Source organism: Balaenoptera ricei, chromosome 1 (genome assembly GCF_028023285.1).
Source record: "Balaenoptera ricei isolate mBalRic1 chromosome 1, mBalRic1.hap2, whole genome shotgun sequence".
NCBI classification, from domain to species: Eukaryota; Metazoa; Chordata; class Mammalia; order Artiodactyla; family Balaenopteridae; genus Balaenoptera; species Balaenoptera ricei.
Genome location: NC_082639.1, coordinates 28,921,978 through 28,947,778, shown reverse-complemented (window position 1 = coordinate 28,947,778; position 25,801 = coordinate 28,921,978). Strand labels below are relative to the sequence as shown.

The following is a 25,801-nucleotide window of genomic DNA, read 5'->3' as shown; positions in this document are numbered from 1 at the left end:
CAAACCCTAACTGCCATGTGATTCTGGGGTCTATTAAGCCAAGTGATACCCAACAAATACACAGCCTCATTCTACCCTAAAGGCACTTGACAGACAAGAATGTGCTACAGTATATGGTGCCAACTGACAGGGCAGAGGGAAGGCTGCTCAACCAATCCTGAAAAGAGATATCCAGGGTGCTAGGACAAGCCTTAAATCAAACCTTGAGCTCTAGGACCAGATAAATCAGGCTTTGGGCTCCTACCATGTTTTTCTCTTGAGTAGCAACCAACAGCCAAATGCTGAAATCTTTTTTAACATCATTTATGGCAATGAAATTTATAGCCAAAATGTGGTATAATGATCATCTTCCCTTCGCTCTGCTAAACACTTTCTGCTTCATTAACGGTCGTAAGTTTAAGTCTTATTTCAACTGGGAAAAATCTCCTCCATGTTCCAGTCTGCTCTTCCAAGTCCAACCAACCTCACTACTCCTTGCTGGTGAAAAAGAGCATGGGTCTGGCTGGCTTGCTTCCAAGGAAATCTGGCAGGGGTAGCCACAGGTTAGCAATTTGAACACTTGGTCTCCAGAGGAATGCTAGGCCCACTATTGTACATACTAACTGCCAGTGAAATTTCTCACTGGGCCCTGTGCCAGAATCCTTCTCTGTGCCATCTTCCCCCAATACACAGAAATAACAATACTCTAGGAGTACCAGGGAGGAATGCTGAACTTACATGCTTGACAACTGCACCAACAGTTTAAGGCACAAAACCATAGAACCTTGAAGCTGGGGTGAGAGTAAGAAAAGGTGATGATAATCTGGTTGTTTCTGCTTACCTGAAGATTCAGGAATACTGAGTCCATCCTGTAGACTCAGTATCACTTCTTAATTCTCTCCTCTGTACTCAAGAACCACAGATTCCAGCTCATTTCTACTCACAAATATTGACCCCCCTGATACACGCTATGGCCCTGAGATGACGAAAATGAATAGAATGTAGTTTCTGCTCCTAGAAGTTCACAGGCTCTGGGGAAAACAAGTCATGAGAGTAAATAGAGCAAGTTGCTAAGTGCTACTGAGTGCACTGGAACACCATCTGTGACACTAGTTAGGAACAAAATTAGGTTTGTTTATTTTATTCTTTTACAAGCATCTCCTGAGGATAGGAGGAAGCTGGAGGCGGAAATGGTGCTGGTGGTTGTGGTGAACAACCTGGAAGCCCCAGTCTTAGCCTGGTTTAAGTTAGGTTTTCCAATGCTCATTTTCAAAAAATACTGGAGAATGACCATATGCTTACGAGATCCCAGAGAAGATGGGGTGGAAGACAGTAAACTAAGTAGAAAAAAATACCCCTCCCCCTTCACTGCAGCAGTTTTCATGTTGTTAATCTTGTCTTTAAATCCTATTCCACTCTCTTTACTATTCTCCCATCTCATTAAAGCAGTCAAAAACATACAAGGTATCTACGAGTGATCTGACCGTCATCTTAGGTTCTACTTCCTCTCCTCATCTCGTTTCCTACAGTCGTACACTAGGTTTCTCTTGCTCTACTCTTTCTCTAAGCCATCTTGTTCATTCCTATGGCTTTAACTACCATCTACATGATTATGAATTCCATATCTATAACTGCAGTTTTGGTAGTCTTCCCTGAGCACCAAAACATAAATGTTTACTGGAAACCTTAACCTTGTTACCCCATGGGAACCTCAAAACTCAGTCTAAACAAGGCTAATTGTCTTTCTTCACAAAATTTACCACCTTCCTTCTATAGTCTCCCTTTCCCCCCAGTCTTGGCTAGAGGAATGTCCCAATATACTCACTTGCTCAAGAAGAGTGAACATTATTAGCCTCTACTCCTCTCTTCCTGTTCCATCATCCATTGAGTCCTATTAATTCTATCTCCTGAGTGTCTCTCCAATGTGCTCTTTCCTTTCTATCTTCATTGATATAGCCCTATAGCCTTGTTCCAGCCCTCATAATCTCTCTAAATGGTACCAGAGAACCATTTGGCTACTCATATCCACCACCAAACTTTTTAAACTCCTTAAGGAGAGAAACACTGTTTTCCTCATTTTTGAATTGTGCCTGCTTACTCCCCTCATAATACTTCTAGACACAGTGCTTTGCATGTTTGTTGAATGAAGACTAAATGGAGGCCCTGTGAAGTGATTACATACAATCTGCAGTTTCAACACTCTGGAATTTGTTTTACCCACTTTACTCCTTTAGAAAGTGATGGTTCTGCTCTTCTAACAACCTGTTACTCTAATGTAAAATCTATCAGAGATTATAATTAATCCCAACAGTTTGCTTTGCTAAGAAAAAAAAAAAGAGAGAGAGACCGCACTTTAGAAATAGAAGCCACTGTTGTCTTTATAAAACACAGAATTGTGCTGCTGCTGTTGCTTGCTTCAGAAGAAACTGTACATTACAGCTGCTGGGATAATTTTACAATGGACTGGACAAGGTACAGCTCAAAGCAGGACACAAACACAAGTCTCAAAGGGAAACAAATGCAAACAAGTACACAGCTGTGGGGCTCCAGGGACATTTCCCCATCCATGCTGGACTTGAGAGGGATAAAAAGTTTAGAAACTAAATTGAAACCCAGAGTAGACACACATGCCCACCAGATGGCTGCTAAGTGCAACATCACACACCAATCAGGTTGGACTGTGTGCACAGGAAAGTCATTTCATTTTTCCTTATTGCTACTACACCAGGGGGGGGGTCAGTGCATTCGACATATTGTCTTTACTTGCACAATCCTTGGAGGGTTTCCTATTTTCCTTTTTAAAGAAGGAAATCTGCCTTCCCCACCTTATTCTGTTTTTTTGCTTTGTTTTCTTTTGTTTTGAGCCCATAACCTCCACTACCTTTCTTGGGCTCCCAAACAGCAGCCAGAGGTTCTAAGTCAGTAGGAGTAGAGTAAGGGGAGAGCACCAACCTAGCCTCTCTCCCTGTCCAGGGAGAAGGCAAGTCCTAATAAATGGGCGAAAAGAGAAAACCAGAGAATCCCTTCTCCCCAGTCTGCTTAGAAGGCCAAAGAGGAAAGAGTGCCCTGCATAACCCTGCCATGATCAGACTTTAAGAAGGAAGGCATCCCAGCTACCATCCTGGATTGGCCTATGCCCAGCAAATATAAATAAAAATAACTTCCCCCAATGTAATTTCCAAAACTGCATTTTAGTTAGAGACGTCTCTCTACCCTGAAGGGGAAGGAACTTTCATCCTTCTTTGTTACACATGATGCCAGGTCTAAAACACTGTCCCACCAGCCTTGCAGATATCCTATGGGCCAGCTAAGAAGTCACAGTGTCCCCCTGGCTGCCCATCTTGCTGGCCTCATTTACAGAATTCTGGACAAGAAAAAGAAAACTATCCAAGAACATCACTGCTTAGCCAAAGAGGAGGCTGCAGTGGAGCTACTGAGTAGGTGGGAGCTTTTTAGGGAGGTTTCACACTGTTAGGTACCTTCTTCAGCATTAATCTAAGCCTAAGTTCCCAGCAACAACAGCCTTAGGCTTATCCCCAGAGGCCAGCAGTAGCACCTCAGCCCCAGTGAGTTAGGCTGGACTGGAAAAGTGATCAATGAGCAGCGCTCTCCTTTCCCAGATTTTAGCCAAATTCTCTCCATTCTCTTCCCATCCCTCTCTTCTTCCCCCATGTCTATCCCCTAACCCTTCAACGCTGGATAACCAAGTAGGTCAACCCTAGGACATCCTCAGAAAAGGGAGGCCCCAGGTAGAGAGAAATGAAACCAGATCTAGAAAAAGCAATGAGAGAAACCAACTCCAAAGAGTGGACAGGTGTGGAAGTTGCCAGAAGCCCTCCTGATTTCATGCCAGTTGGGCAGGCCTTCCGCTATGCCCTCACGTAAGTTTGAGGGCAGTCCAGCCCAGTGAGGACATCACTGGGCTTGGGAAGCAGATTCTTGGTCTTCTGCAGCCGAGGAGCTAAGCCTGATCTTGCCAGCAAACAGTGCGATCACTGTAGCCATGCAGAGAATTCATCATCACAAAGGCAGATAGGCAGGCAGGCCAGCAAGCAAGCTGAGTGAACAGAAAATAAAATAAAAGGAGGCCAGGGAAAGAGAGAAGAGGAAAAGGAAGGTAAAAGAGTGGAACAAAGGGAGCAGGAGACTTCTCTAAGAGGATGAGGCTGGGATCTCCCCAGATCTTCTTCAGAGCCTAAGTAAGAAGCACCACTTTAAATAAATCAAAGAAAGCCAAAGCTTGTTGCCAACCCCACTTCTCAATCTGCATGCACCACCTTTCAAACAAGAATAATCCTCAAGGTCAAGGGTGTTTTTCAAGTTTCAAAGACAAAAAGAAATAAAGAAAATCACAGCAAGATGTCATATTCTTGCCATTGCCCAAGCTGTTTCTTTTGCTTTTATTTCTTAAATGGCATGTACAATGCCAAAGGGCTAAAAAATGCATTTCAAGCCTCAGCTCAAAACCCAACTGGAGAGAGTGAGGCAAAGAGAGAAAAAGGAGAGAACACAAACTTGTTGCTGAGAGTAGGTGGCTGCCACCAGCTCTCAATGGACATTTGCAAATGCTGGTGAATGACTGGACCCTCCAGGAATACTGCCCTGATCCCAGCCCCAAAACACACCGAGAAGAGAACACTCAGAGCCCACTGTCCCAAGAGAACTCCCCTCCCCAAAGGGTGACTGAACACGAAGTAGACAGTGTATGAAGGCGATGGACAGGGCAGATGGAGTGTTGGCATCACTCTCTTTAGGCACTTGTGTAAGGAATGTAGGCTCTCCAGTGAGCTGCCTCCTCCTAGAGCCCTCCATTCTGTTCTTCAGCTGGGCTGTGCCCACGGGGCACCCCACACTGTAGCCAGCAGGAAAGAAGTAAAGAAGAGTTACTCAACAGTCCCGATGCCTTCTCCATAATCAATGCTTGTGCTACGTTTTGTGAAGTTGCTGAACAAAGTAGCCAACCAGCACAGAACCTGGGATAGACTGTTTTGCATAGCAAATCTGGGTCTGTACAAAGGCTGCTGGGGAGGGGAAATGGTAGCTCTAACTTCATACGCCCATATTCAGACCGGCCTTCCTCTGGCTGGCCTCCAAGCCTGAGCTAGGTCTAAAGTGTCATGGCTTCATCACCAGATTGAGGCAAGCCCAAGCCCAGGCTCCTCAAAAAGAGGAATTTCCACACTGAAGCTGCAACTCCTCATCCCAAGCAGTGGGAGAGGAAAAAATGAACAGGCAAGGAATGAGGAAGCCTTGCTTCAAGGCCAACAGGCCTCAAGCTAGAACCCCCTACTTTTCCAGTTCTGCAACACAGCCAAACCCCATCTCTAGCCAGGAAGACAGGAAAAAAAAAAAAAAAAAGCCCATGCCACCCACTCACATGCCCTAGTGGGAAATCAGGAAAATTCATTTGTGTAAACAGAAGCAAAAGGGAGCAGCAAAATTCCCCAGCCTATCCACAGGACACGCTGAAATCTGGGATAAGCCAAAGTGTCAGAGGACAGTCCAGAGGAAGGGAAGATGCACTTGCAGAAAAGAGTGCAGGGCAGTGCAGAAGGGGTGCCTGCAGCAAGAGAAAGATATTATCTGCACAGAGGAAGGGTGGAGACTGAGCCCCACCTTGGGGAGATAACCACCCCCTACAGAGCCAGGCCAAAGAACAAGTCAGGTACATAGTTCCTTCTGACGGCTCAATGTTTCTGGGATGTAAACTCATTGGGCATGGGAGGGATTTCCAGATTTTGGCAATAGACTCAAGTTATGGTATAAAAATAACATTTAGTTTTTGCTTTTTTTTTTTTTTTTCTTATTTTAGACCTAAGGATCGTTTGTTAAAAGACACCCCAGTTAAAAAATATTGAAACATAAACAGACTTGACCATCAGGGAAAAAAAAAGAAGCCAAGAGTGAGAAATGCTATGAAAGTAACTCCAGACCCAGGCAGGTGGGGAGGAAGCGGGGACAGGAGGAAAGGAGACATAAGTGGAAAGGCCAGAGGCCAGTCACCTCAGCAGCTCCGAGAGACTTGTCATGTCTGAAAGTGCAAATGTCAATGGATTTTAACCATCTTGAGGTGGTGATCTTTTTAAAAGCTCAATGAATATGGAAGTCAACTCCTTCAAATGCAAAATAGCTGGCGCTCTGGCTGGAGGCTTGTTGGGTTAGGGGTATTTCATCCCTACCTACCTCCTTCTCCCACCCCCACCCCGCCCCCACCCCCCCCCAAAATAGGTACAAAAGGTTGCAGTTCTGCAGCATTACCGTTACAGGGAAGGCACTGGTTACCCACCAGCAGGCGGAAGGAAGACAGGGTCGTGTCACTTCAGAGCTAAGTGCCATAGTGCCTTAAGTCTTACTAGGGGCTGGATGTCTGTCAGGGAGAAGGTGTAAGGTGGGGTAGAAAAGGTGGAGAAAGAGGAATAAGGGAAAGAGGAGTGGCAGCTGGGGGAGGGGCAACCAAAACCATTAGCATTAAAAATCTTCCTACAAGCTGGATTCTCAACCCATTAAAACATCTAGTATCCTAAAATATTGATCTGCATCTGGTTTCGTTTTTCTTCTTAAACAAATCTAGACCTTTTCTGATTAAGGCTCCTAAAAATTCCTTCCCTCCTCCCACCCACTTTCTCAAGCCCCTCACTTTCCCATCTAAAGTATCAAACCCAAACCTACCAGCTTTTGTCTGCAGGGCTGCAGAGCCGACCTTACCAAGCTGTCAGGCATGAGTCTTTAGCACTGTGAGTCACATGCGACATCTGTGTGTATGGTGGGCACCGGGGCTGCCTCTCTTGGTCCAGTGGAGTCAGGGCCAGATGTGACAAGATGGGGTGAAGGGTGGAGGGCATGAGGTGAATATCAGATTTCTGGCTGGTGGTCTGGCTTACTGGCCCTGTTCCCCACCCTTTCGCCCCCTCTGTAGAGGAAACAAGGCCTTCTGCATTCCTCCCTGCCCCACCTCCCTCCTCCCTGCTTCCTCTGGATTTGGGCGGCACAGCTCTTGGGGCTTGGAAAGCTTTCTTCTATCCAGTGAGGTAACAGCGTTCTGCCTTCAAGCGAAGTACATGGTGCGCAGAGTATCCTGGTGAACCTGCACGGCTTTGGCCAGGGCCTGGGGGTCCCGCCCATTGCTCTGCCCCGATATGTGGCTCCCCTCTCCACTGAAAAGGAAAAATGAAAGAAGTCCTTCCTGGTGAACTGAGCTGCTACTAATTCCTTCCCCCACCCCTAGGATGCCAATTCCCATAACAATTTAAGAGAAAACCCCAACCCAGATTTGGGCTGACAAGCCCAAGGACATCAAATTGGACAATACTCATTTCCTACTACCCAAGGAAAATTGAGAGGGTCTGGTACCAGAGGCTGAAGCAAAAAGGAAGCCAGCCTGATCCCAGGCCTCACCTGTCATGCTCCTTGTCCACTAGGTGGTATCGTGCCCGGAAAGCCACCAAGCGGGCATAGTAGGCAGGTGCTGGAATTGAGACGGAGCGTGTGCATCGTACATAAGTGTGGCACAGCTGGTACGTCAAGATCTGAAGCTCATCCGCTGTGAAACGGTTGTCATCCCAAAGGACATAGTAATGGGATGGTCGGCTGGTGCCCTGGGAAGATAGGAAGGTAAGGGGCCCCAGGTTGGGCAGAGGGGATGGTTGATGATAAGGAACAGGATCACTATTGAGAGTATGGCTGGGTTGGAAGACTCACCCATGAAAAGGCAGACACAAAGCCACCTATGTCATAAAGCACCCATCTTATGGGCAACCTGCCTAAGACGTTCAAAGTGCACTTATGTTCAAGTGCACAAAGGGCTTATTAAGAGAACAATCCTGATTTGAATGCCACTCAGTGAGGAATGATATATTCTAGAGACAGTGGGAATAATCAACTAATCTTTGACCCATTGGAAACCCCAGGACATAGCCCAGCTACCTGGATGCCTGCGTGGCTGCACAGATAGAAGTCAAACTCAAATGGGTGGGTGATGTTGGTGTCCACAGTGGTCCCAGCTGGGATGTTACCACTCTTCCCAATCTGTATAGAGACAAAGACAACCGAGATCCCAAGATCTGCATGACCCTAACTAGGGCCCCAACTCAATTCTAATCTGATTCCATCAGAATCCCAAGAGTAAAGTAGAAGTTGCTGTTCCCAGAGGGTACTGGGAATTGAAATAATAGGCTTCTAAAGTCACACAGACCTGTGTTTAAGTGCTGCTTTCACCATTTATTAGCTGTGTGATCTTAGCAAGTCATTTAACCTTTCTGAGGCTAAACTGGAGATAATAACAGTACCTACCTCACAGGGCTGCTGTGAGGAAGACGCCTTGTACAGTGTCTGGCACATAGGAGAAGTTCAATAAATGGAAGTTCCCTTTCCCTTCTCTGGGAGCTGGTCTATATATGGGGTCTATAGGCCAGGGAGCTAGGAGGAGGGAGATGAAGTATAAGGGAAGGAGGGGAGAAGGGGGAAACAAAGGGAAGGAAGCAGCAGAGGAAGGACCACAAGAGCTAGGGGGAAGAAAGGGGCCAGGGAAGATGGACAGGCCAAGGACTAAATCCCCAGATTTATTTCAAGGGCTTCTTCCATATTAAGAGAAGGGAGACAAGATAAGGGTATGGGTGGCTTCCTCAATCCCTCACTCACTCGCTCATTCTTGTCAGCACAAAAAAGGCGGGTGTGATGGCGTTTCTGCACCACAATATAAGTGATCCCGGGCTGGTAGTCCTTTTCCAGTTTGATGCAGGCATCACGAATGGCCAGCAGCTCATAGTGGAGGATCTAGGCACAGGGTGAGGAGGGAGACAAAGAGACACACAGCTCCTCTTGAGTTCACACATCTTTCTGAACTAAGGGGTTGCCACTTGTAATACGGCTTTTTGTTCAGCCTCTCTTTATAAGCTGACACCCAACCATTAGAGATGATAAGCCCTTCCTACCAAAATCAGCCTTATACAGGCATACCTCAGAGATCTTGTGGGTTCAGTTCCAGATCACTACAATAAAGTAAGTCACACGAATTTTCTGGTTTCCCAGTGCATATAAAAGTTATGCTTACACTATGCTATAGTCTATTAAGTGTGCAGTAGCATTATGTCTAAAAAAAAAAAAAAAGTACATACCTTAATTAAAAAATACTTTATGGCTAAAAATTGCTAACTATCACCTGAGCCAGTGAGTCGTAGTAGTAACATCAATCACTGATCACAAATCACCATAACAAATATAATAATAATGAAAAAGTTTGAAATATTGCAAGAATTAACAAAATGTGACACAGAGACATGAAGTTAGCAAATGCTGTTGGAAAAATGGTGCCGACAGACTTGCTGGACGCAGGGTTGCCACAAACCTTCAATTTGTAAAAAATGCAGTATCTGCGAAGCACAATAAAGCGAAGTGCAATAAAACAAGGTATGCCTGTAGACAGTTCACATGATATGTTCCTATAAAACCTAGCTGGGAGGCTTAGTATCAGCAGAGAGCACTCATCTGGTTCCTATGTATAATTAGACCTAACATCAAGACACAGAACCAAGGTTCAGAGAGAAATCACAATGCCCAAAGTAAGGCTGAATTTAGGATCAGAAGGAAAATGGAAGTTACCCATGAGCTCTAAGAGCAGACAGGATTGGGACCACCATAGAAGACTAGACACATAGTTCAGAAATGGGTGTAGAGGGAGTAGATAAATTCAGTCCTGAAAAAAAGCAGTATTATACAAAAATGGACTAGCTAAAGAAGCCACAGGTGAAAAACCATAGTCAGTAGTTGCCTTGTGGCCTTGGATGTCAGGTATAGGGAGTAAAAACTGTATAAAACTGTAAAAAAGTAAATACAATTAAAAAAAAAAGTAAATACAATTTAGAATCAATTAGAACTAGGTTTAAACCCAAGCTTTATCTAATTTTATTACCTTGCAAGTTACTTAACCCCTTTAAGTCTCATTTTCTCCACATTGACTAAAGTTACTAATAAGATCAGCCTCACAAAACTGTTGTGAAGACTAAAACAAATAATTAAGTAAAAACATAAAAAACCTAGTAGTGGCTTAATAACTGCTGACTGCTTTGCTTATTAAGCAGTTTGAATTTTAACCTCAGGCTATGTGAGGTCACTAGACATCTCTAAACAGACATATTATGATAAATGCATCTGGTATTTTAGGAAACACTGTACGACTTGGAGGAAATTGAGCATAATGGTTAAGAGCATGAACTTTGGAATCTAACCAACTTGTTTGAATCCCAGCTCTACCACTTATTAGCCTGGATGACACTGAAGAAATCATTTAACATTTTCAAGCCTCAGTTTCATCATCTATCAAGTGGAATAATAATTATTTCATAGGGTTATTGTAAGCATTAAATAGAATACATACAAAGTGCTTAGCTCAGTTTACGGCACATAAGAGGTACCCAATAAATGGTAGTTATATTACTATGTATTAAATGGTAGTCAAGGAGACCAGTTCAGTACACTAATCTAAACAACAGAATATGAAGGCTTAGCAGGGAGAAAGAATAGGAGGAACATCGTGAAGGTCAATAGCAGTGATTCTCAAAGTGTGGTCTCCAGACCAGCAGCATCACCTAAGAACCTGTCAGAACTACAAATTTTAGGGCCCCATCCTAGACTAACTAAAGCAGAAATTCTAAGGGTAGAGCTCTGCAAACTACTTTAATAAGCCCTCCAAAAGATTTTGATGGATGCTAAAGTTTGAGAACCACTGGTCTAAAGAATCAGTCTTCAACACGGACCAACTAGTAAATAGGCACTGAGGGTCTTTTATTACAAGAAGAAAGGTCTATCAGTGATTGTACAGGCCATCTCTCAGTTGTGATCTCTGCTTCCAAGACTACTCCATTTAGCAAACCTCCCTAGGTAGTAGCACCTCCCAGTGTCAATAGCTCAGAAAAGACAGCAGTACTCTCTGCTACCATCAGGCCCCCTGGCCTCAATGTGAAGGTTTTCTTGACCTATTGTGGGCCCTACCTGGGGGAGCTGGCCTTCAGGAACCCCATCTCGGTAGAAGATGATGCGGGTAGGCTTGAAGCGGGTGGACTTGTAGAACTGGATGAGCAGCTCACGTACCATGTAGGATAAGTCTTCAATGATCTCCTGCCGTGGTCGCTGCACCCGCACAGTAGCACAGTAACGGCTGGGGTGGGCATCCATACTGCCTACCACCTGATAACCAAAGAGGCAGGATCAGCTCCCAGAACCTCCACCCTCCCAACACTGTTAGGTTCTGGGTTTGGGGAAAGACCTCTTAGCAAAACAACTATGCAACTGAATGAGGTTTTTTGGATTCAATAAGCCCTGGTTCAATCTCTGTTCTATCACACATGTGGAAGTTACTTAACCCACATGATCTTCTTGTTCCTCCTCTGAAATGGAGATAAGAATACCACCTAGTTTCAGTGCTGTTGTAGCACATATAAGTCATCTTGCACAGGGCCTAACCCACAGTAGGTACTTGATAAGTTCGATTTCCCTACTCCTTGCAGAGGGGCATGTGAAGGTTTGGCACTACTAGCTCAAAGAGTGACCTCATTCAAAAACAAGTTTATCTTTTTTTCAATTCAAGTTCTAATCTACGCTAGGAACCATAGTGAAGAGTGTTCTTGTGGGTGGTGGGAATAACATCATTTTCTAAGGGGACAATAGCCAAAGCCTACTAGGATGGATGGCCACAAGGAAATTAAAAATAAGCATAGTATAGGGTTCCCCACATTTACTGAGATAGGCCCATTCTGCCTAGAGAAACTTGAGAGTTGAAGAAAGAGAAGTGGGAAAGAAGGCCTGGTCCCTTTAGCCAATTCAGAAGCCCCTATGAGACAGGGAGCAAAGATGTCAGGAGAGGGATTGGAGAGCTATCTAATCTACTAGGTGGATCAGGGGTAGGGATGGGGAAGAGTGAAGGACAATCGCAGCAACTAAGTAACTCCCTTAAAAGGGATTTCAGAGAAGAGGTATGTTTGTTCCCATATTCCAAAAGTGGGCACAGAGAGAGAGAGGGAAACTCGAACACAGAACAAAAGTGATGGAGACAGGGCCAAGTCTCTGGCCACAGCCTACACTCTCACTGCTCTCTCTCTGAAAAGAAAATGCCATGCAGAGTTAGTTTTATTAAGAAACCAAGGGAGTGGTTAATGGGGATGATCAGCTGAAATAAAAAGATCTTGTGAAGGGTCAAGCACCAGAGCTGAGGGAAGGAAATCATGTGTAGTCTTGGGGGCTCAGAGCTAAGAGAAGAATCTTATGAGGAAGTTGGAAGGTATCACTCACTGCTGTGATAGAAGGTTTTTTCCCATCCCCCGCTGGGGGGTGTGTAACATCTGCTCCCAGGAATATCACTGGTTGTTGAAAGACAGCAGAGCTAAACAAGGAAGAGAAAACAAATGGTGAGGAGTTGGGTCTTCTCTTCCTGGCACCATCTAGCACCCACTTTGGTCCTCTCTCCCTTGTGTGTGATTCACTTGGCCTGGATAGGGTCCTATCGTTTCATCAATCACCAGTATGGTACCTTGCTTGACAAGGGCAAGTGGGCAATAGAGTTCATACCGTTGGTGTGGAACTAGGATGTTGTTAATGCCACCAAGTTTGACATTGATCTTCAGGCAAAGGTTGGACAGAGTCTGAGGCGAGGTCTTGACCACATTCTTCACTTGCACACACTGTGTAGCCATTCCCAAGAGTGTATCTCCAACACGTTTCACTTCAGCTATGAGCAGGGAGAGAACTGATTAGTGCATTCAACAAATATTTACTGAATGCCTCCTAGATGCCAGGAAGTATATGAGGTGCTAGGGAACACAATGATGACCAGAAACACACAGGGTCCCTACTCTTATAGTGCTTACTATCCAGTGACTAATTTTAAAAATCATGAAAAGTATAACAATGATAAATGCTACAACAGAAAACTTCATGGAGCTATGACAGCATATAACGTGGGGGTAATAATGTTGTCAGGAAAGGATTCTTGAGTAAGTAATGAGTGAACTGAAATCTAAAGGTAGAAGAGAACTTAGAAGGGAGAGGGAATATGGGAAAGAGCATTCCAGGCAGAGGGAAGAGCGTGCAAAAATGTACTCTGATAGGAGAAAGCAACATACATTTGAGAAACTGAAAGGCCAAAGTAACTACAAAGGAGAATAAAGGAACCACAGTGTGAGAGAAAGAATGTGGTCATTAGACCGATCTAGGGAAGAAATGAGGGTAGCTTAAGAAGGCAGCTGTCAAGATGGAAAGAAACAGATTCAAGAGACTATATACGTAAGGGAAAATAATTTTTATGGATAACCTCTGAGTTTCTAGATTTTTATAATAGAACAGATAGATCATAAGTTCTTTTTGAGACATTTTGAGTTTGAAGTGTTTTTTGGTCATCCCAGTGAGGATATCCATCAGGCAACTGAGTATAGTAGTTGGAAGTTCAGGAGTAGTCTGAAATGGAGATGTAAATTTATGAGATATTTAGGCACAGGCAGTAATTGAAAACATGACCTTGAGATCACCAAGGAAGAGAACAGAGTGAAAGGAGAAGAGGGCTTAGACCTGTATCTTTGAACTCACAATACTTGCAGAACAGGAAGATGATGAGTCTGCAAAGGACAAAACTTCAGAGAACCAAGAGAAAGATCAAGACAGTATTATATCATGAATGCCAGGGAAGAAAGAGTTTCAAGAAGGAGCAAGTGTTCAACTAAGTCAAATGCTGCTAAGAGATTGGTAAAATGAGGACCAGAATTTTGTGATAGTGAGGCAAAAATTAATGTATAGAGGCAAAAACTGGTTTTGGTAATACAAAGTACCAAGGAGGAGATGTAGGATCAATGAACGGTATGATATGTTTTCAATGGGAGAGATTTGAGAATGTTTAAAAAGCTAAAGGGATCATTTCTACTTCCAAGAGATAAAGTTAGAGGCAAACCAGTGTCTCTGCACATGACATTCAGAAAAGCCAAGTAAAATACAGAAATCATCTTTTTGTAGGCAGCAGAGAAGTGCTAAGACAACAAGAACTGGAAGAGTTAACACTGCAGAGAGGGAGAGAATCTCACAGAGGTGAGCCATCTGCTGCAGCTGCTTTTGCCCTGGGTACATTTGCTGATTCGAGGTGTGGGCAGGAGGCTGAGATTCTAGGCTTTGCACCAAAAGAGGAACCACTGCCAAGGGACAGAGAAAGCAACAGTTTCTGGCGAACACAGGCTAGTTCTAAATGTGAAAGGTTAAAAAAAAAACATTTAAAAGAAAACACAGACTAGTATCTTCATAACCTTGGGACTTCCTAAACAGGACTCAGAAAGTACTAGCCATAAAGGAAAAATATTGATAAATAGGATTACATTAAAATTTTAAATTTCTGTTCAACAAAAGAACCCATTAAGAAAGTAAAAAGGCAAGCCACAGATATGTATAATATATATAAATTTAAATAAAGGAATTATAAAGAACATCCATAAATCAATAAGAGAAAGGTTGTGAAGCCAGTAACAAAAGGAAAAGATTTGAGCAGCCACTTCTCAAAAGAGGCTCGTGAAACAGCCAATAAAAATATAAAAAGATACTCAACTTTATCAATCACCAGAGAATTCAAATTAAAGCAAAATGCAGTATCACTAAACACCCATAAGAATGGCTAAAATGAAAGCGACAATACCAAGTTTGGTAAGGATATAAATAACTACAACTCTCATTTGCTGCTGTTGGAAGTATACATTTGGACACTTAAAATCCCTCCTAGTTACACACCCAATAGAAATGGGCACATATGTTCAAAGGACATGTACAAGAATGTTCACTGAAGCATTATTTATAATAGTAAAAACTGGAACCAACCCAAATATGTCCATTAACAGTAGAATGTATAAATAAATACATGTAAATTGTGTTATTATCATATAATGGAAAAATTGTAGCAAACTACAACTAAACAAACATGGATAAATCTTACAAACATAATGTTGAGTGAAAGAAGCCAGACACAAAAAAAGGTACATGGTATATGACTCCATTTATATAAAGTTCAAAGACAGTCAAAACTAATCTATGGTGTTAGAAGCCAAAATAATAGTGGTTAACACTGATGGGGAGTTGTAGTGATTGGTAGCCTGGGATTGTGATAATGTTCTACTATCAGAACTAGGTACTGGTTACCTTGCTATGACATTTTGTGAGAATTAATTGACTGAACACAAAAGATCTCTATATGTATACTGTACTTCAATAAAAAGTTTACATTAAAAAAATTTTACCAGTTTAGTGGAGGAAGGAGTTAAAAATACTAAGGACAGGATGAGGTATGGTACCAGATTAGAACTGGACAAATGTGACACTATCCTTTTATACTCTCAGGGCAATCACAATGCATGTGGACCTTGCTTTGACCATCACTTGGCCTACCAGGAAGGAGGATGAAGGATCTTTAAAAGAATCTGACTGTTCCTCTTATCTGCAGGCTTAATTCCTAGGCAATGCCCCCATTACCTAAGTGGTATTCAATATAATCAAAGAACAGCATGTAAGTGGAAGAAACCCAAGGTCCTAATCAAGGTATGAGACTGGAGAGAGGTATAACATGACTGAGCCCAGGGAAGGGAAAATTTTCTGAGTAAGCACTGACTTCTCCAAGCATGCCGCACTATACTCCACATGCAGGCCAGAAACACTGGATTCTCCCTTTATGGAGGAAACCAGAAACATGGATAATTATTCAAGGCAGTTCTCCTAAAAAGCATCCGATAAATCATTAAGAAAAAGGTAGTGAAGCCAATAAAAAAGGAAAAGACTTGAGCAGGCACTTCTCCAAAGAGGCAAGTGAAACAGCCAAAAGAAATATAAAAAGACACTCCACTTTATCAATCACAAGGGACATTAATTTATGGCCCGAGAGAGACATGGATTGGAGGTCAACCAACTTCTATAAGTATTGAGTATCATGTGAGTGGAAGGTTCTACCTTGGGTATATATGTGCAGAGGGAAGAAGGTTTCAGAGCAGAATCAGATCCACTCCATGCTCAAAACAATATCAAGCAAGACCGTAACTGATCAGCAGCCTGATACAATTTCTAGAGGAATCCAAAAAGAGATGAGTTAATCCTGTAGGTAGGATGACAAGAGAAAGCTTCCAGGAATAAGTACATTTAAACTAGGACTTGAAGGATAGAGAGAATTTTAAGGGCAAGATGGGGGATAAAAAGAGTACTTAGATATTCTAGGCAAAGGCAAATGATGTAAGCAAAACCAGAGACTAGACAGCAGAGACAAGGAATGAGCATTTAGAGCACCTACTATGTCACAGGCACTGTGTTAGATGCTGCCTTTTATATAATTAATTAACGAGGCTGAGAAAGGTTAGGTAATTCGCCTAAGACAGTAAACTGGCATAGCCAGGATTAAAATCCAGTTCTATCTAATTCCAGAACAAGTGATCTTTCTGGTATGTGTGGCAAAGGGAACAGTACATGAAGCTGAAAAGGTTAAACTAAGATCAGGGCCCTAAAAAACTTTTATTCTGTGAATGGGGGCTAATGAAGGTTTTTTTTTTTTCTTTCAGAGTACAATCACAAAAAGTCTCATCCAGTAACCTATACAAGAAAGATTTAAGAAGAAATGTTAGAACTAAATTGAGAAGAGTGGGTGGAGAGCAGGGAATACATCTTAATACTGTAAAAAAGAGCATTAGAGGTGAGGCAAAGAGAAGACAGACTGTCCCCAAAGTCTGGATGAAGGTACCCAGAAGCAATTGTGATGCCAACACAGAAGAGAAAAGTAAAGAGAAGGGCTTACTGGTAGACAGAGGAGACAAGCTACTAAAGAGATCGTTCACCAAAACGCTTTGTAAGAGCAGAGAGTACATCTGTTTTATCCACCAATGTATTCAGGATCTAGCAGTGTTTCTTTTCACACACAGTAGGTGGTCAATAAACTGTTGCGGAAGGGAGATAGGTCAAAGGGAGAGATCGGAACTGCAGAGAGGTCAAGGGTGGAATCAAGATTTTAATAATACGATATAACATACAGTAACAATAGTTCATGACTGAAACAACTGAAATGGATGAGAATTTCACTAGAACGAAAAGGCAGAGAGGGCAGAGTACAGAAATCTGGAAAATGCCAGGCATTCCTGGTAATGACAAAAACAATTAAGGAGAGACAGGAGAAAATATCAAGAAGTCAAGAGGAGAAAGGTCATTGGTGACCCTCTGCAGAGGAGGTTTAGGAGAATGGCAGAGGTAAAATAAATGAAAAAGGCTAAGGAGTAAGTGGCTGGTGAGGAAGTGGGGGTAGAAAATGTAGAGAACTCATTTAAAAACGCTGATGAAGAAAAATAAGAAAATAGGAAGAAAAAAGCTAAAGGAGATGGCATGACTGTGGTAATGTGCTCTAGCGTGGGGAATCTAAAGATGTTTGAGGGTTCAAGGGTCCCAAAGGTAAAAGGATGGAATAGAAACAAGAGCACACGTGGGTTGAGTAAGATAAAAGGAGAGACACCTCTTCCTTTGAAGAGAGGTGGAGAGGAAAAAAAGAGTAAGAGAAAAGCACTGAGTCAGAGATGTATATAGTCATTCTCATTCTGAAAAGAGAGGGAAAGCTTCTCAAAAAGTCTACATCATTCCCAGCAGTGGAACACCAACAGAACCACCACAAATTCTGCTTGGGTGTGCTGCCCTATGTCCTGACAGACAATGCACTCCTAAGAATAGGAATCTGGACTGACCCATCTCTGTATCCGGCTCAGCTTAGCCTGGCATACACACCAGCACACAGAGGACCCCAGTAAATGTCACTGGGAGGGACTGTGAGCAGGTAAACAGGACCAGAGATGACTAACTGGCTCATATAGGCTAATATTTCTCCTCTAAGAAGAGCACTGACACTAAGGAACAGCTCTGGCTAGAGCCAAGAATCCACACTGAGTCGGCCCTAGGATCTTCCAGGGAGCTACCCTGAGAAGAGTCCTATCATCGTAATCACTGTCCCAACAGAACTGTACCATACACTGGCGTCTTCCCTGGCAGGATGACGATAATGAGCTGCAGCCCTGAGTAGGTGTTCTTGAGATGCCGGAACATGGGCTCCACGCTGTCTGCCCCCTGCGCATATTTGCAGAAGCAAGGCTGGCCCTGGATGGGCATCCCTGCATCCTTGGAAATCTTCCGCAGCTGGTCTGTGAAGTTCCTGCAGCACAAGTATGGTCATGACAGGAGGCAGGTAAGTCCCACTTTAATACCTCTAACCAAATGTCTCCATCTTAGGGGTCTAGCACTATGACAGGCACTGACAGATTCTAAGATGAATGAGACATCATCACATCTAGTGTAAAAAGCACATTTACAGTTGGATAGGACAAGATAGAGCTTGCTAAGTGTTCAATGGTACAAGCAGAGAGCTGAGGGAGCCCAGAGAAGGGACCTGTGGGAATTCTCAAAGTCCCCCCATGTTGTCCCATTCAAGCAGCTGGTTCCTATGTTTTAAGTCTACAGCAATAGGAAGATGCTCAAGAGGAGGGCCTCTTGGCTCAAATTAAAATAAATAAGGTTCCAACAGTGATCAGAGCACAGGAGATGCTCAGAGAAAAATGAGCTCCCTCCTCCCCTACTGGTTCTTTGAAGCCTGAGAGCAAATAATTAAACAAGCTTCTTTCTTTTGGCTTTAGAGCTTTACCCTAGGAAAGGAAGACAAAGCTGGAAGAGAGGGTTCACATGCAATAGATTAAAAAAAAAAAATCGAGCCACATAAATATAATGACAGACTGAAAGGAGCAGCAGGAAATTCAATTTGTGAAAGTCCTGCATTTAGATTAAAAGCAACAATGTACAAATAGAGAATAAAAGCAATTGTTTAGGGGATGTTATTATATAGCATATAAATATCAATAAGATGGATTCAAAAGCCTATACAGTGAGGAAATAAATTTTTTACTTATTTAGTTACAAAGAAAAAAAAAACGTAAGATTAATACAGTACAACACTGTTGTATAAAATTTTAAATCACTTATATACATATAGGTATATAAAATACATAAATTGGGTAGGAAGGTTATAATTCATGACAGCGACTGCATCAGAAAGGAGGAACGGGACTAGAATGGAGGATATAAAGGAATGTCAAATTTATCTTTAATATTTTATTTACTTTTTAAAAAGGATAAAATAAATATGACAATATTCTGGATGATGGACACATGGATGTTTTCCATAGTATTCTATTTAAAAAATTTTTTTCAAATAAAAATTAGAATAAAAAATATAACCTATTATTTCATGTAAATAAGAGCCAGGGCTCTGATGGACAACTAACAGTGTTTCTTCCATTTCTCTGCTTTGTATACAACTACAGTATAGCTATTAAAAAAGCCAATGTGAAAAAAAAAAAAAAAGCCAATGTGTTACCAGATTCCATCAGTAAGTGGGTCTCTACTTCAAGGAAAGTGGTTTTCCCTATTTTCTATTACCAGATCACACTTGGGATATTATGTCCAGTGCTGGGGGCCACAAAGTGTTTAGAGAACTCTAGGATGGAGATAGTCTTGAAATCCTGTCCTAAAAGTGATACAGCTGAGGTAACAGGGCTTCTTTAGCCAGAAGAAAATTCTGAGGGTTGACCCTAGGACTCCCTTATACCTCCCCAATTACCAATTTCTCCACCTCATCTCTTCCCCTTTTGTCTCAGTGGAAAGGATGGCTTTTTCTGTGCTTTGGATCCCATTCCCTCATACACATGTAGGAACTTTGTTCTATTTCCTTTCTAGTTTCTCTGGGTTCTATTTTCAGCCTCTGTTCACTACGCACATTCTCCCTGGACAATCTCATCCACTGCCACCGCCGTAAACTCTCAAATCTTAATCTTTAGCCCAGAATCATACATGCAACTGGGTACCCTGACCCAGGTGTACAAGTCACATTTTTACTCCCTGAATCTAGGGATCATTGCAAGAAGGGGTTGTCTGATGAACTGACTCCTTCCAACTCTGAGATTCTAGGTTTATCGTTTCTGTACCCCAAAATATCCAGAACAAATTGCTTCTCAAAAGAATGGGACAGGGGAAGGACACGGGAATGAGAGAGAAACACACCAAGAGTGGAGCTACCAACAATGTGACACAAAGGCACAGAGCTGAGAGCCTTTCTAATATTGGTTAAGGACCAGCCCTCCAAAGCCTGGCCAAGGCTAAGAGCAGCCTGGCCTACATGGGGCTAAAATCCCAAGAACCCAGGAAAGGAGACAAGAGGAACATATTTAAGAGAAACTATAATTGTGTGGAAGTAGTTATGTATCTGTGAGGGGAGGAGGGCCAGAGTCTCCATATTCATCAGGGGCTGCTGTAACTAATTCTTATGAAAATCCCAAGGCCAGCTGAACCCACCAGGGCACACATCTCTACTAATTCTCATCACTGCCCGAAGTGGTCAGCTCCACTGATTCTTTCTCAGCCCCAGAGTGCACTGACCTTACTCCAGATCCAGAGAAAAAAAAAAGCTACCACTTCAAAAGACTGCAGGAACACTGAACTGTACACTTTAAATGGGTAACTTTTGTGGTATTTGAAAAATATCTCAATAAAGCTGTTTTAAAAAAAGAAGACTGCAGGGGAAGGGTTGGTGACTTCTTCACTTACTTATTCACTCATTCAAGACCATTACTCCCCTAACCTGTTCCTTTAAACCATTTGGCTATATCACTTTCTTCATTGCTGTCATCTACTCCCAGCCACTCAGCCACAGGTGGCTCAGAGGCCCTTACAATTCATGTTCACCTAATTCAGGTCACTTGGACCCGACTGAACAAATTCTGTGCACAGAATACCAGCTGAACTTTTATTTCCAATTAGGAATATAAGCTTTGAAACCTCTGAACTGATTTGATCCCAATCTGACACTTTCTTGATAATGCAAACCTTGTACAAGTTACTTAACCTCTTTGAGCCTCAGTCTCCTGAAAATGGAAATACGACCACCTACTCACTGTGAAGATGAAATAAGAGAACATAAAATTAGGTATAATGTTGGCACAAACATTATAGTCATCACTACTACTGTTTACCACCCATGTTAATAATTGTAACAAAAAAATAATTCAGGTCTCCCTTAGGAGATTCATGTCCTGAAATCATCATCTCTGACACAGATATGGCTCCTTATCAAGACTCCTGACCACAGATGGACAGAAAAGAAGCAGGCAGAAGTGTGAGCCAGACAGCACAGCGGGGGGGAAGTCAAGACTCAGAAAGAACAGACTACAGATCAAATCGTGGCCCCTTGGGAGCAGAGGAAGTTAGGCAGCTCTAGGGTCCTTCCCACCCTTCCATCCATACACCCAACCTCCTTACTTGAGCACTTCTTCTCGACACTGTTTTTGGGGTGCGAAGCAGGCAATGGCCCAGACTTTGATCTCAATCCCATTGTAGAACTGTTTCCCCCGCATGTCCCAGACACCCTGATTGGGTGTGGCAATGGCCCGGTTCTGGGGATAGGCAAAGGGGGCATCCAGGTGAGCCTCAGTAGACCCAGGTGGGTAGGGGAGCAAAAGCCACTGGCTATACAACCCAACCTCCCCCCACATGTCCCAGAGATGTTGTCTGGCCCTGACCCTGCTCACCCGGCCGCCGTACTGCAAGATGGGCGCCGGCAGCACTCGCCCTGTCACCTCCGTCATGTCATCCTTCACCTTGATCCCAAATTCCTGGATGTAGGGATCTAGGTTGTAGCTGGCATTCTTCATCTGTAAGACAGAAGAAGGCGATCTCAGGAGAGCAGTAGCTTGGCAATACTGCTCACCCTCCAGGTCCCAAGCAGAAAGTCCTGAAGAACAGCTGAGGCTGGCAAGAAATAGCCCTAAAAAGGGGGTTGGGGGGAAGTGGAAAATGAAGTAAGTGGGAATGGATAACATAGGGAAGTAATACAGGAGAGAAAAAGAGATAGGAAACAAAGTAGCTACAGGGTCAAGAAGCAAGAGCAGTCCTATGGAGTCCCAGGTAACAAATCCAGACTTTTGTTTTCCTAAGGGTCCTGCCAGGGCAGAAAGGCATCTATGCTACCAGGGACTCCCATGACTGAGCAACCAAGCATACGTTTCTCTGCATCCTCACTGACCAGGCGGCTGATCTCCTCTTGTCTGTCTGGGGCCGATCTAGCTGTAGCCTTTATCATGGTTGAAGTCTGGTTGTCAGTCAGCTTCTTAATGCAGCGCTGCCCAGCCACAATGTTACAGACCTAAGGAAACAAGAATAGGTACCGCTGGCTTGAGTATAGTCCACCCTATACCCGGAGCCCCATAGTAAGGGAAGAGGACTTGGCTGTCAGTCCTGGGAAACGGACTAGAAAATTCCTTGTTCATAGACAGGTAAGTTAGAAAATATCCACGTGCAATACAAAAGGTAATACAGCCACTTTGTGATTAAGAGCTTAGGATCCAGAGGCAGATCTGGGCTCAGGGCTCATATACTAAATAGAGAGAACAGTAACAATCTCCTAGGACTGTCTGGAGACTAAATTAAATAAAGAACTTAAAGAACCAAGTACAGTTCTGAACATAGTAAACACTCAGTAAGTTGTAGCATAAATTATTATTTACCAAAGGACCCAGTCTAGAGCTCTTCTGAATACTAAAAAACACAATACACACAAACTGGATGCCTAGGTAGTTGACAGCTCTCCAATGGTAGCAGGCAGTCAGTCGTTCCACACTGCAACACATCAGGAGAACTAGCAGTGACTCTTAACTCTTGAGCCCGAGCCTACAGATGATCACTGAGCCCTTGGACTATAGAAATCACTGTCTGTTGACTGCCAGTGTGCTCTGTTGGTGTGAGGAACATCCTGCCACATGGTTCCTCTGTATTGGGCCCCAGAGAACACAATGGAGATCAGAAAAGACTTTCTAGTGATATATAAGACTTCCACTGCCCAATATACTATATTCAGGAAGCAGTGAACAGGAAGCCTTTTGGCAAAGTAGAGAGAATTCAAGAACACTTGAGTTTGAAGTCCAGCTTTGCCAATTCTAGAAGATGCTACCTTGGGCAGGACTCTTAACCACTCTAAGACTCTGCTTCTTTAATTTTAGCCACCGGAAAAAGCACTAGCTGTCTCTTGAAGCTGTTGTGAGGATTTAGATGAAATGAAATGTAAAACTTGTTCCCATAGGGCCAATAAACTAAGTACTGCTTCTCTGACTAATTTCCAGAGTTCATGCTGAACAATGGTAGGGAAAACCAGGACAAGGTCACCTGCCCTTAAACTCTGTACCTCAAAGAATTAGTCAATTCCCTTAATGAAAATCCAGAATTGTTAAAATTTGTGAGGTTGCTCTCTTGAAGGTAACTTAAAGTTGTAGAACTCTTTACGGATAATTTCAACTACAGAATCAACTCTGGGAAAAAGACTAAAGCAGGGATGTAGAGAAATTGGACCCCTTGTGCATTGCTGGTGGGAATGTAAAATGGTACAGATGCTGTGGAAAACAGTATAGTGATTCCTCAAAAAATTAAACACAGAATTACCATATGATCCAGTAATTCCACTTCTGGGTATGTACTCAAAAGAAATGAAAGCAGGGACTAGAACAAATATTTGTAAGCCTATATTCATAGCAGCATTATTCATAATAGCTAGAAGGTGAAAGCAACCCAAGTGTCCATCAATGAATGAATAGATAAACAAAATGCGGTATATACATACATGGAAATATTATTCAGCCTTAAAAAGGAAGGGAATTCTGACGTATGCTACAATATAGATGAACCCTGAAGACATTACGTTAAGTGAAATAGGCCACTTAAAAAAAGGCCATATATTATATAATTCCATTTATATGAAATGTCCAGAATAGGCAAATCCACAGAGACAGAAGTAGATCAGTGGTTAGTAGGGGCTGGTGAGGAGGGCAGAGGGAATGGTAAGTGACTGTTAATGGGTATGGGCTTTCTTCTGGGGGCGATGAAAATGTTTTAGAATCAGACAACAGTAATGGTTGTGCAACTCTGTGAATTAACTAAAACCCACTGAATTGTATATTTTAAGAGGGTGAATTTTATGGAATGTGAATTATATCTCAATAAAGCAATTCTAAAAAAAAACTATCACCTACAATAGCCTATGTGATTTGACCCTGTACCTCTCTCCAAAATCATCTCCTACTACTTCTCCCCTCATACACTACATACCAGCCACTAAGCCTTCTGTCTCTCTAAGAAGATCCAAGCTCCCTGCTGCTTTAGAGTCTTTGTACTCGCTATTAAACTCTTGCCTGGAAGGTTCTTCCTTCAGGTTGTAAGAGGTTGGTTCTATCTCATAATTTGGGACTCAGCTCTAATGTCTCCTAAAAGAAGCCTTCCCTGGTGGTCCAGTGGTTAAGATTCCACACTCGCACAGGTTCGATTCCTGGTTGGGGAAGTTCCACATGCCGTCAGTGTGGCCAAAAAGAAAAAAAAAAAAAGAAGCCTTCCCTGACCACAATAACTAAAGTGAATCTCCAACCCGCTCCACCCTTATGACTATCCCCTTAACCTGTTTTATTATTCTTATAGCACTTACCACCAACTGAAACTATCTTATTTATCAATTTACTATCTATCTCCCCCTTCTAGATTATAAGCTCCATGACAGCAGGGACCTTATCTGTCTTGTTAATCTCTGCTTTCCCCACACCTAAGAGTGTATGACTCATAGTAGAAGTTCAATAAATATTTGTTAAATAAACAAGCAACACTAAAATCAAAATACATAAGTTATTCACCTTGGAAACTATTGTTTAAACAGAAGTAATGTCAATTTGCTAACAAATCTCAGCTTGCAGTAGATATTACCCAAAGCCTATCTACTTAGCTGTAATTGCCGTTAAAGACTTCTGTTTACATCTCAGAGAACATATTGTCTTCATCCCACTTTCTGTGCATCAGCAGCTATTACTAAGTCAGAGTTCTTGCGCTTTGGGATCTCTTCTCCCTTCAGCCTAATTTCCTCTGGTTAGTTCTGAAATCCCAAAAGCTCACAGAAGGCTTAAGTTTTGGTCCCAGCTATCTGACTCCTGCTGCTGGAACAGAGTAAGATGGTAATCTAGGCTAGTGCTTTTCCAACTTAAATGTTCATATGAATCCTCTTTAGATTCTGCTAAAAGAGATACTGATTCAGTAGGTCTAGGTGGAACCTGAGATTCTGCATTTCAAACAAGCTCTCAGGTAATACCTATGCTCTTGGTCCACTGACCACACTTTGAGCAGCACTGGACTAGACAATGAAGCAGTCAGAGATAGTTTCTCATTAGACATTTTGGCTAGTGTATAGAAAACCAAATACAGCCCAGTGGTTCTCCATTTGCATTCTATGACTTAATGCAAATGACATCAGAGCATTACTATTCTTTAATTGCAGAATTTCAAAGGTCTGCTGAAGCATAAAAATATGACAAATCTTGGAGCAAAAACTTTTTCAAAAGGAACACATTGGGTTTCCCTCGTGGCGCAGTGGTTAAGAATCCGATGCCTGCCAATGCAGGGGACACGGGTTCGATCCCTGGTCTGGGAAGATCCCACATGCCGCGGAGCAACTAAGCCCATGCGCCACAACTACTGAGCCTGCGCTCTAGAGCCCTTGAGCCACTACTGAGCCCTTGAGCCACAACTACTGAGCCCGCGCACCTAGAGCCTGTGCTCCTCAGGAAGAGAAGCCACCACAATGAGAAGCCCGCGCACCGCAACGAAGAGTAGCCCCTGCTCGCCACAACTAGAGAAAGCCCGCACACAGCAACGAAGACCCAATGCAGCCAAACATAAATAAATTCATTAATTTTTTTAAAAAAAGGAACACATCGATCACTGG

The 25,801-nt window shown here is 42.9% G+C and overlaps 1 protein-coding gene across 2 annotated transcripts in view; it reads right to left on the bottom strand.

The window, feature by feature from the left end:
* Positions 1–6,173: 6,173 nt before the first annotated feature.
* LOC132363304 (protein argonaute-1) overlaps positions 6,174–25,801 on the bottom strand; it is a 30,705-nt gene continuing 11,077 nt past the window's right edge. Inside the window, exons 9-19 of one of the 2 annotated variants that reach the window (XM_059919051.1) lie at positions 22,076–22,195; positions 21,573–21,704; positions 21,313–21,446; positions 17,976–18,160; positions 12,538–12,697; positions 12,262–12,352; positions 10,966–11,160; positions 8,617–8,751; positions 7,903–8,004; positions 7,375–7,574; positions 6,174–7,133 (exon numbers count right to left, since the gene is read on the bottom strand). In XM_059919051.1, coding sequence (XP_059775034.1) covers positions 7,025–7,133; positions 7,375–7,574; positions 7,903–8,004; positions 8,617–8,751; positions 10,966–11,160; positions 12,262–12,352; positions 12,538–12,697; positions 17,976–18,160; positions 21,313–21,446; positions 21,573–21,704; positions 22,076–22,195 — 1,563 coding nt within the window. In that variant the 3' untranslated portion in view covers positions 6,174–7,024. The remainder of the gene's footprint in view (positions 7,134–7,374; positions 7,575–7,902; positions 8,005–8,616; positions 8,752–10,965; positions 11,161–12,261; positions 12,353–12,537; positions 12,698–17,975; positions 18,161–21,312; positions 21,447–21,572; positions 21,705–22,075; positions 22,196–25,801) is intronic. The other variant, XM_059919061.1, reaches the window with a different exon arrangement.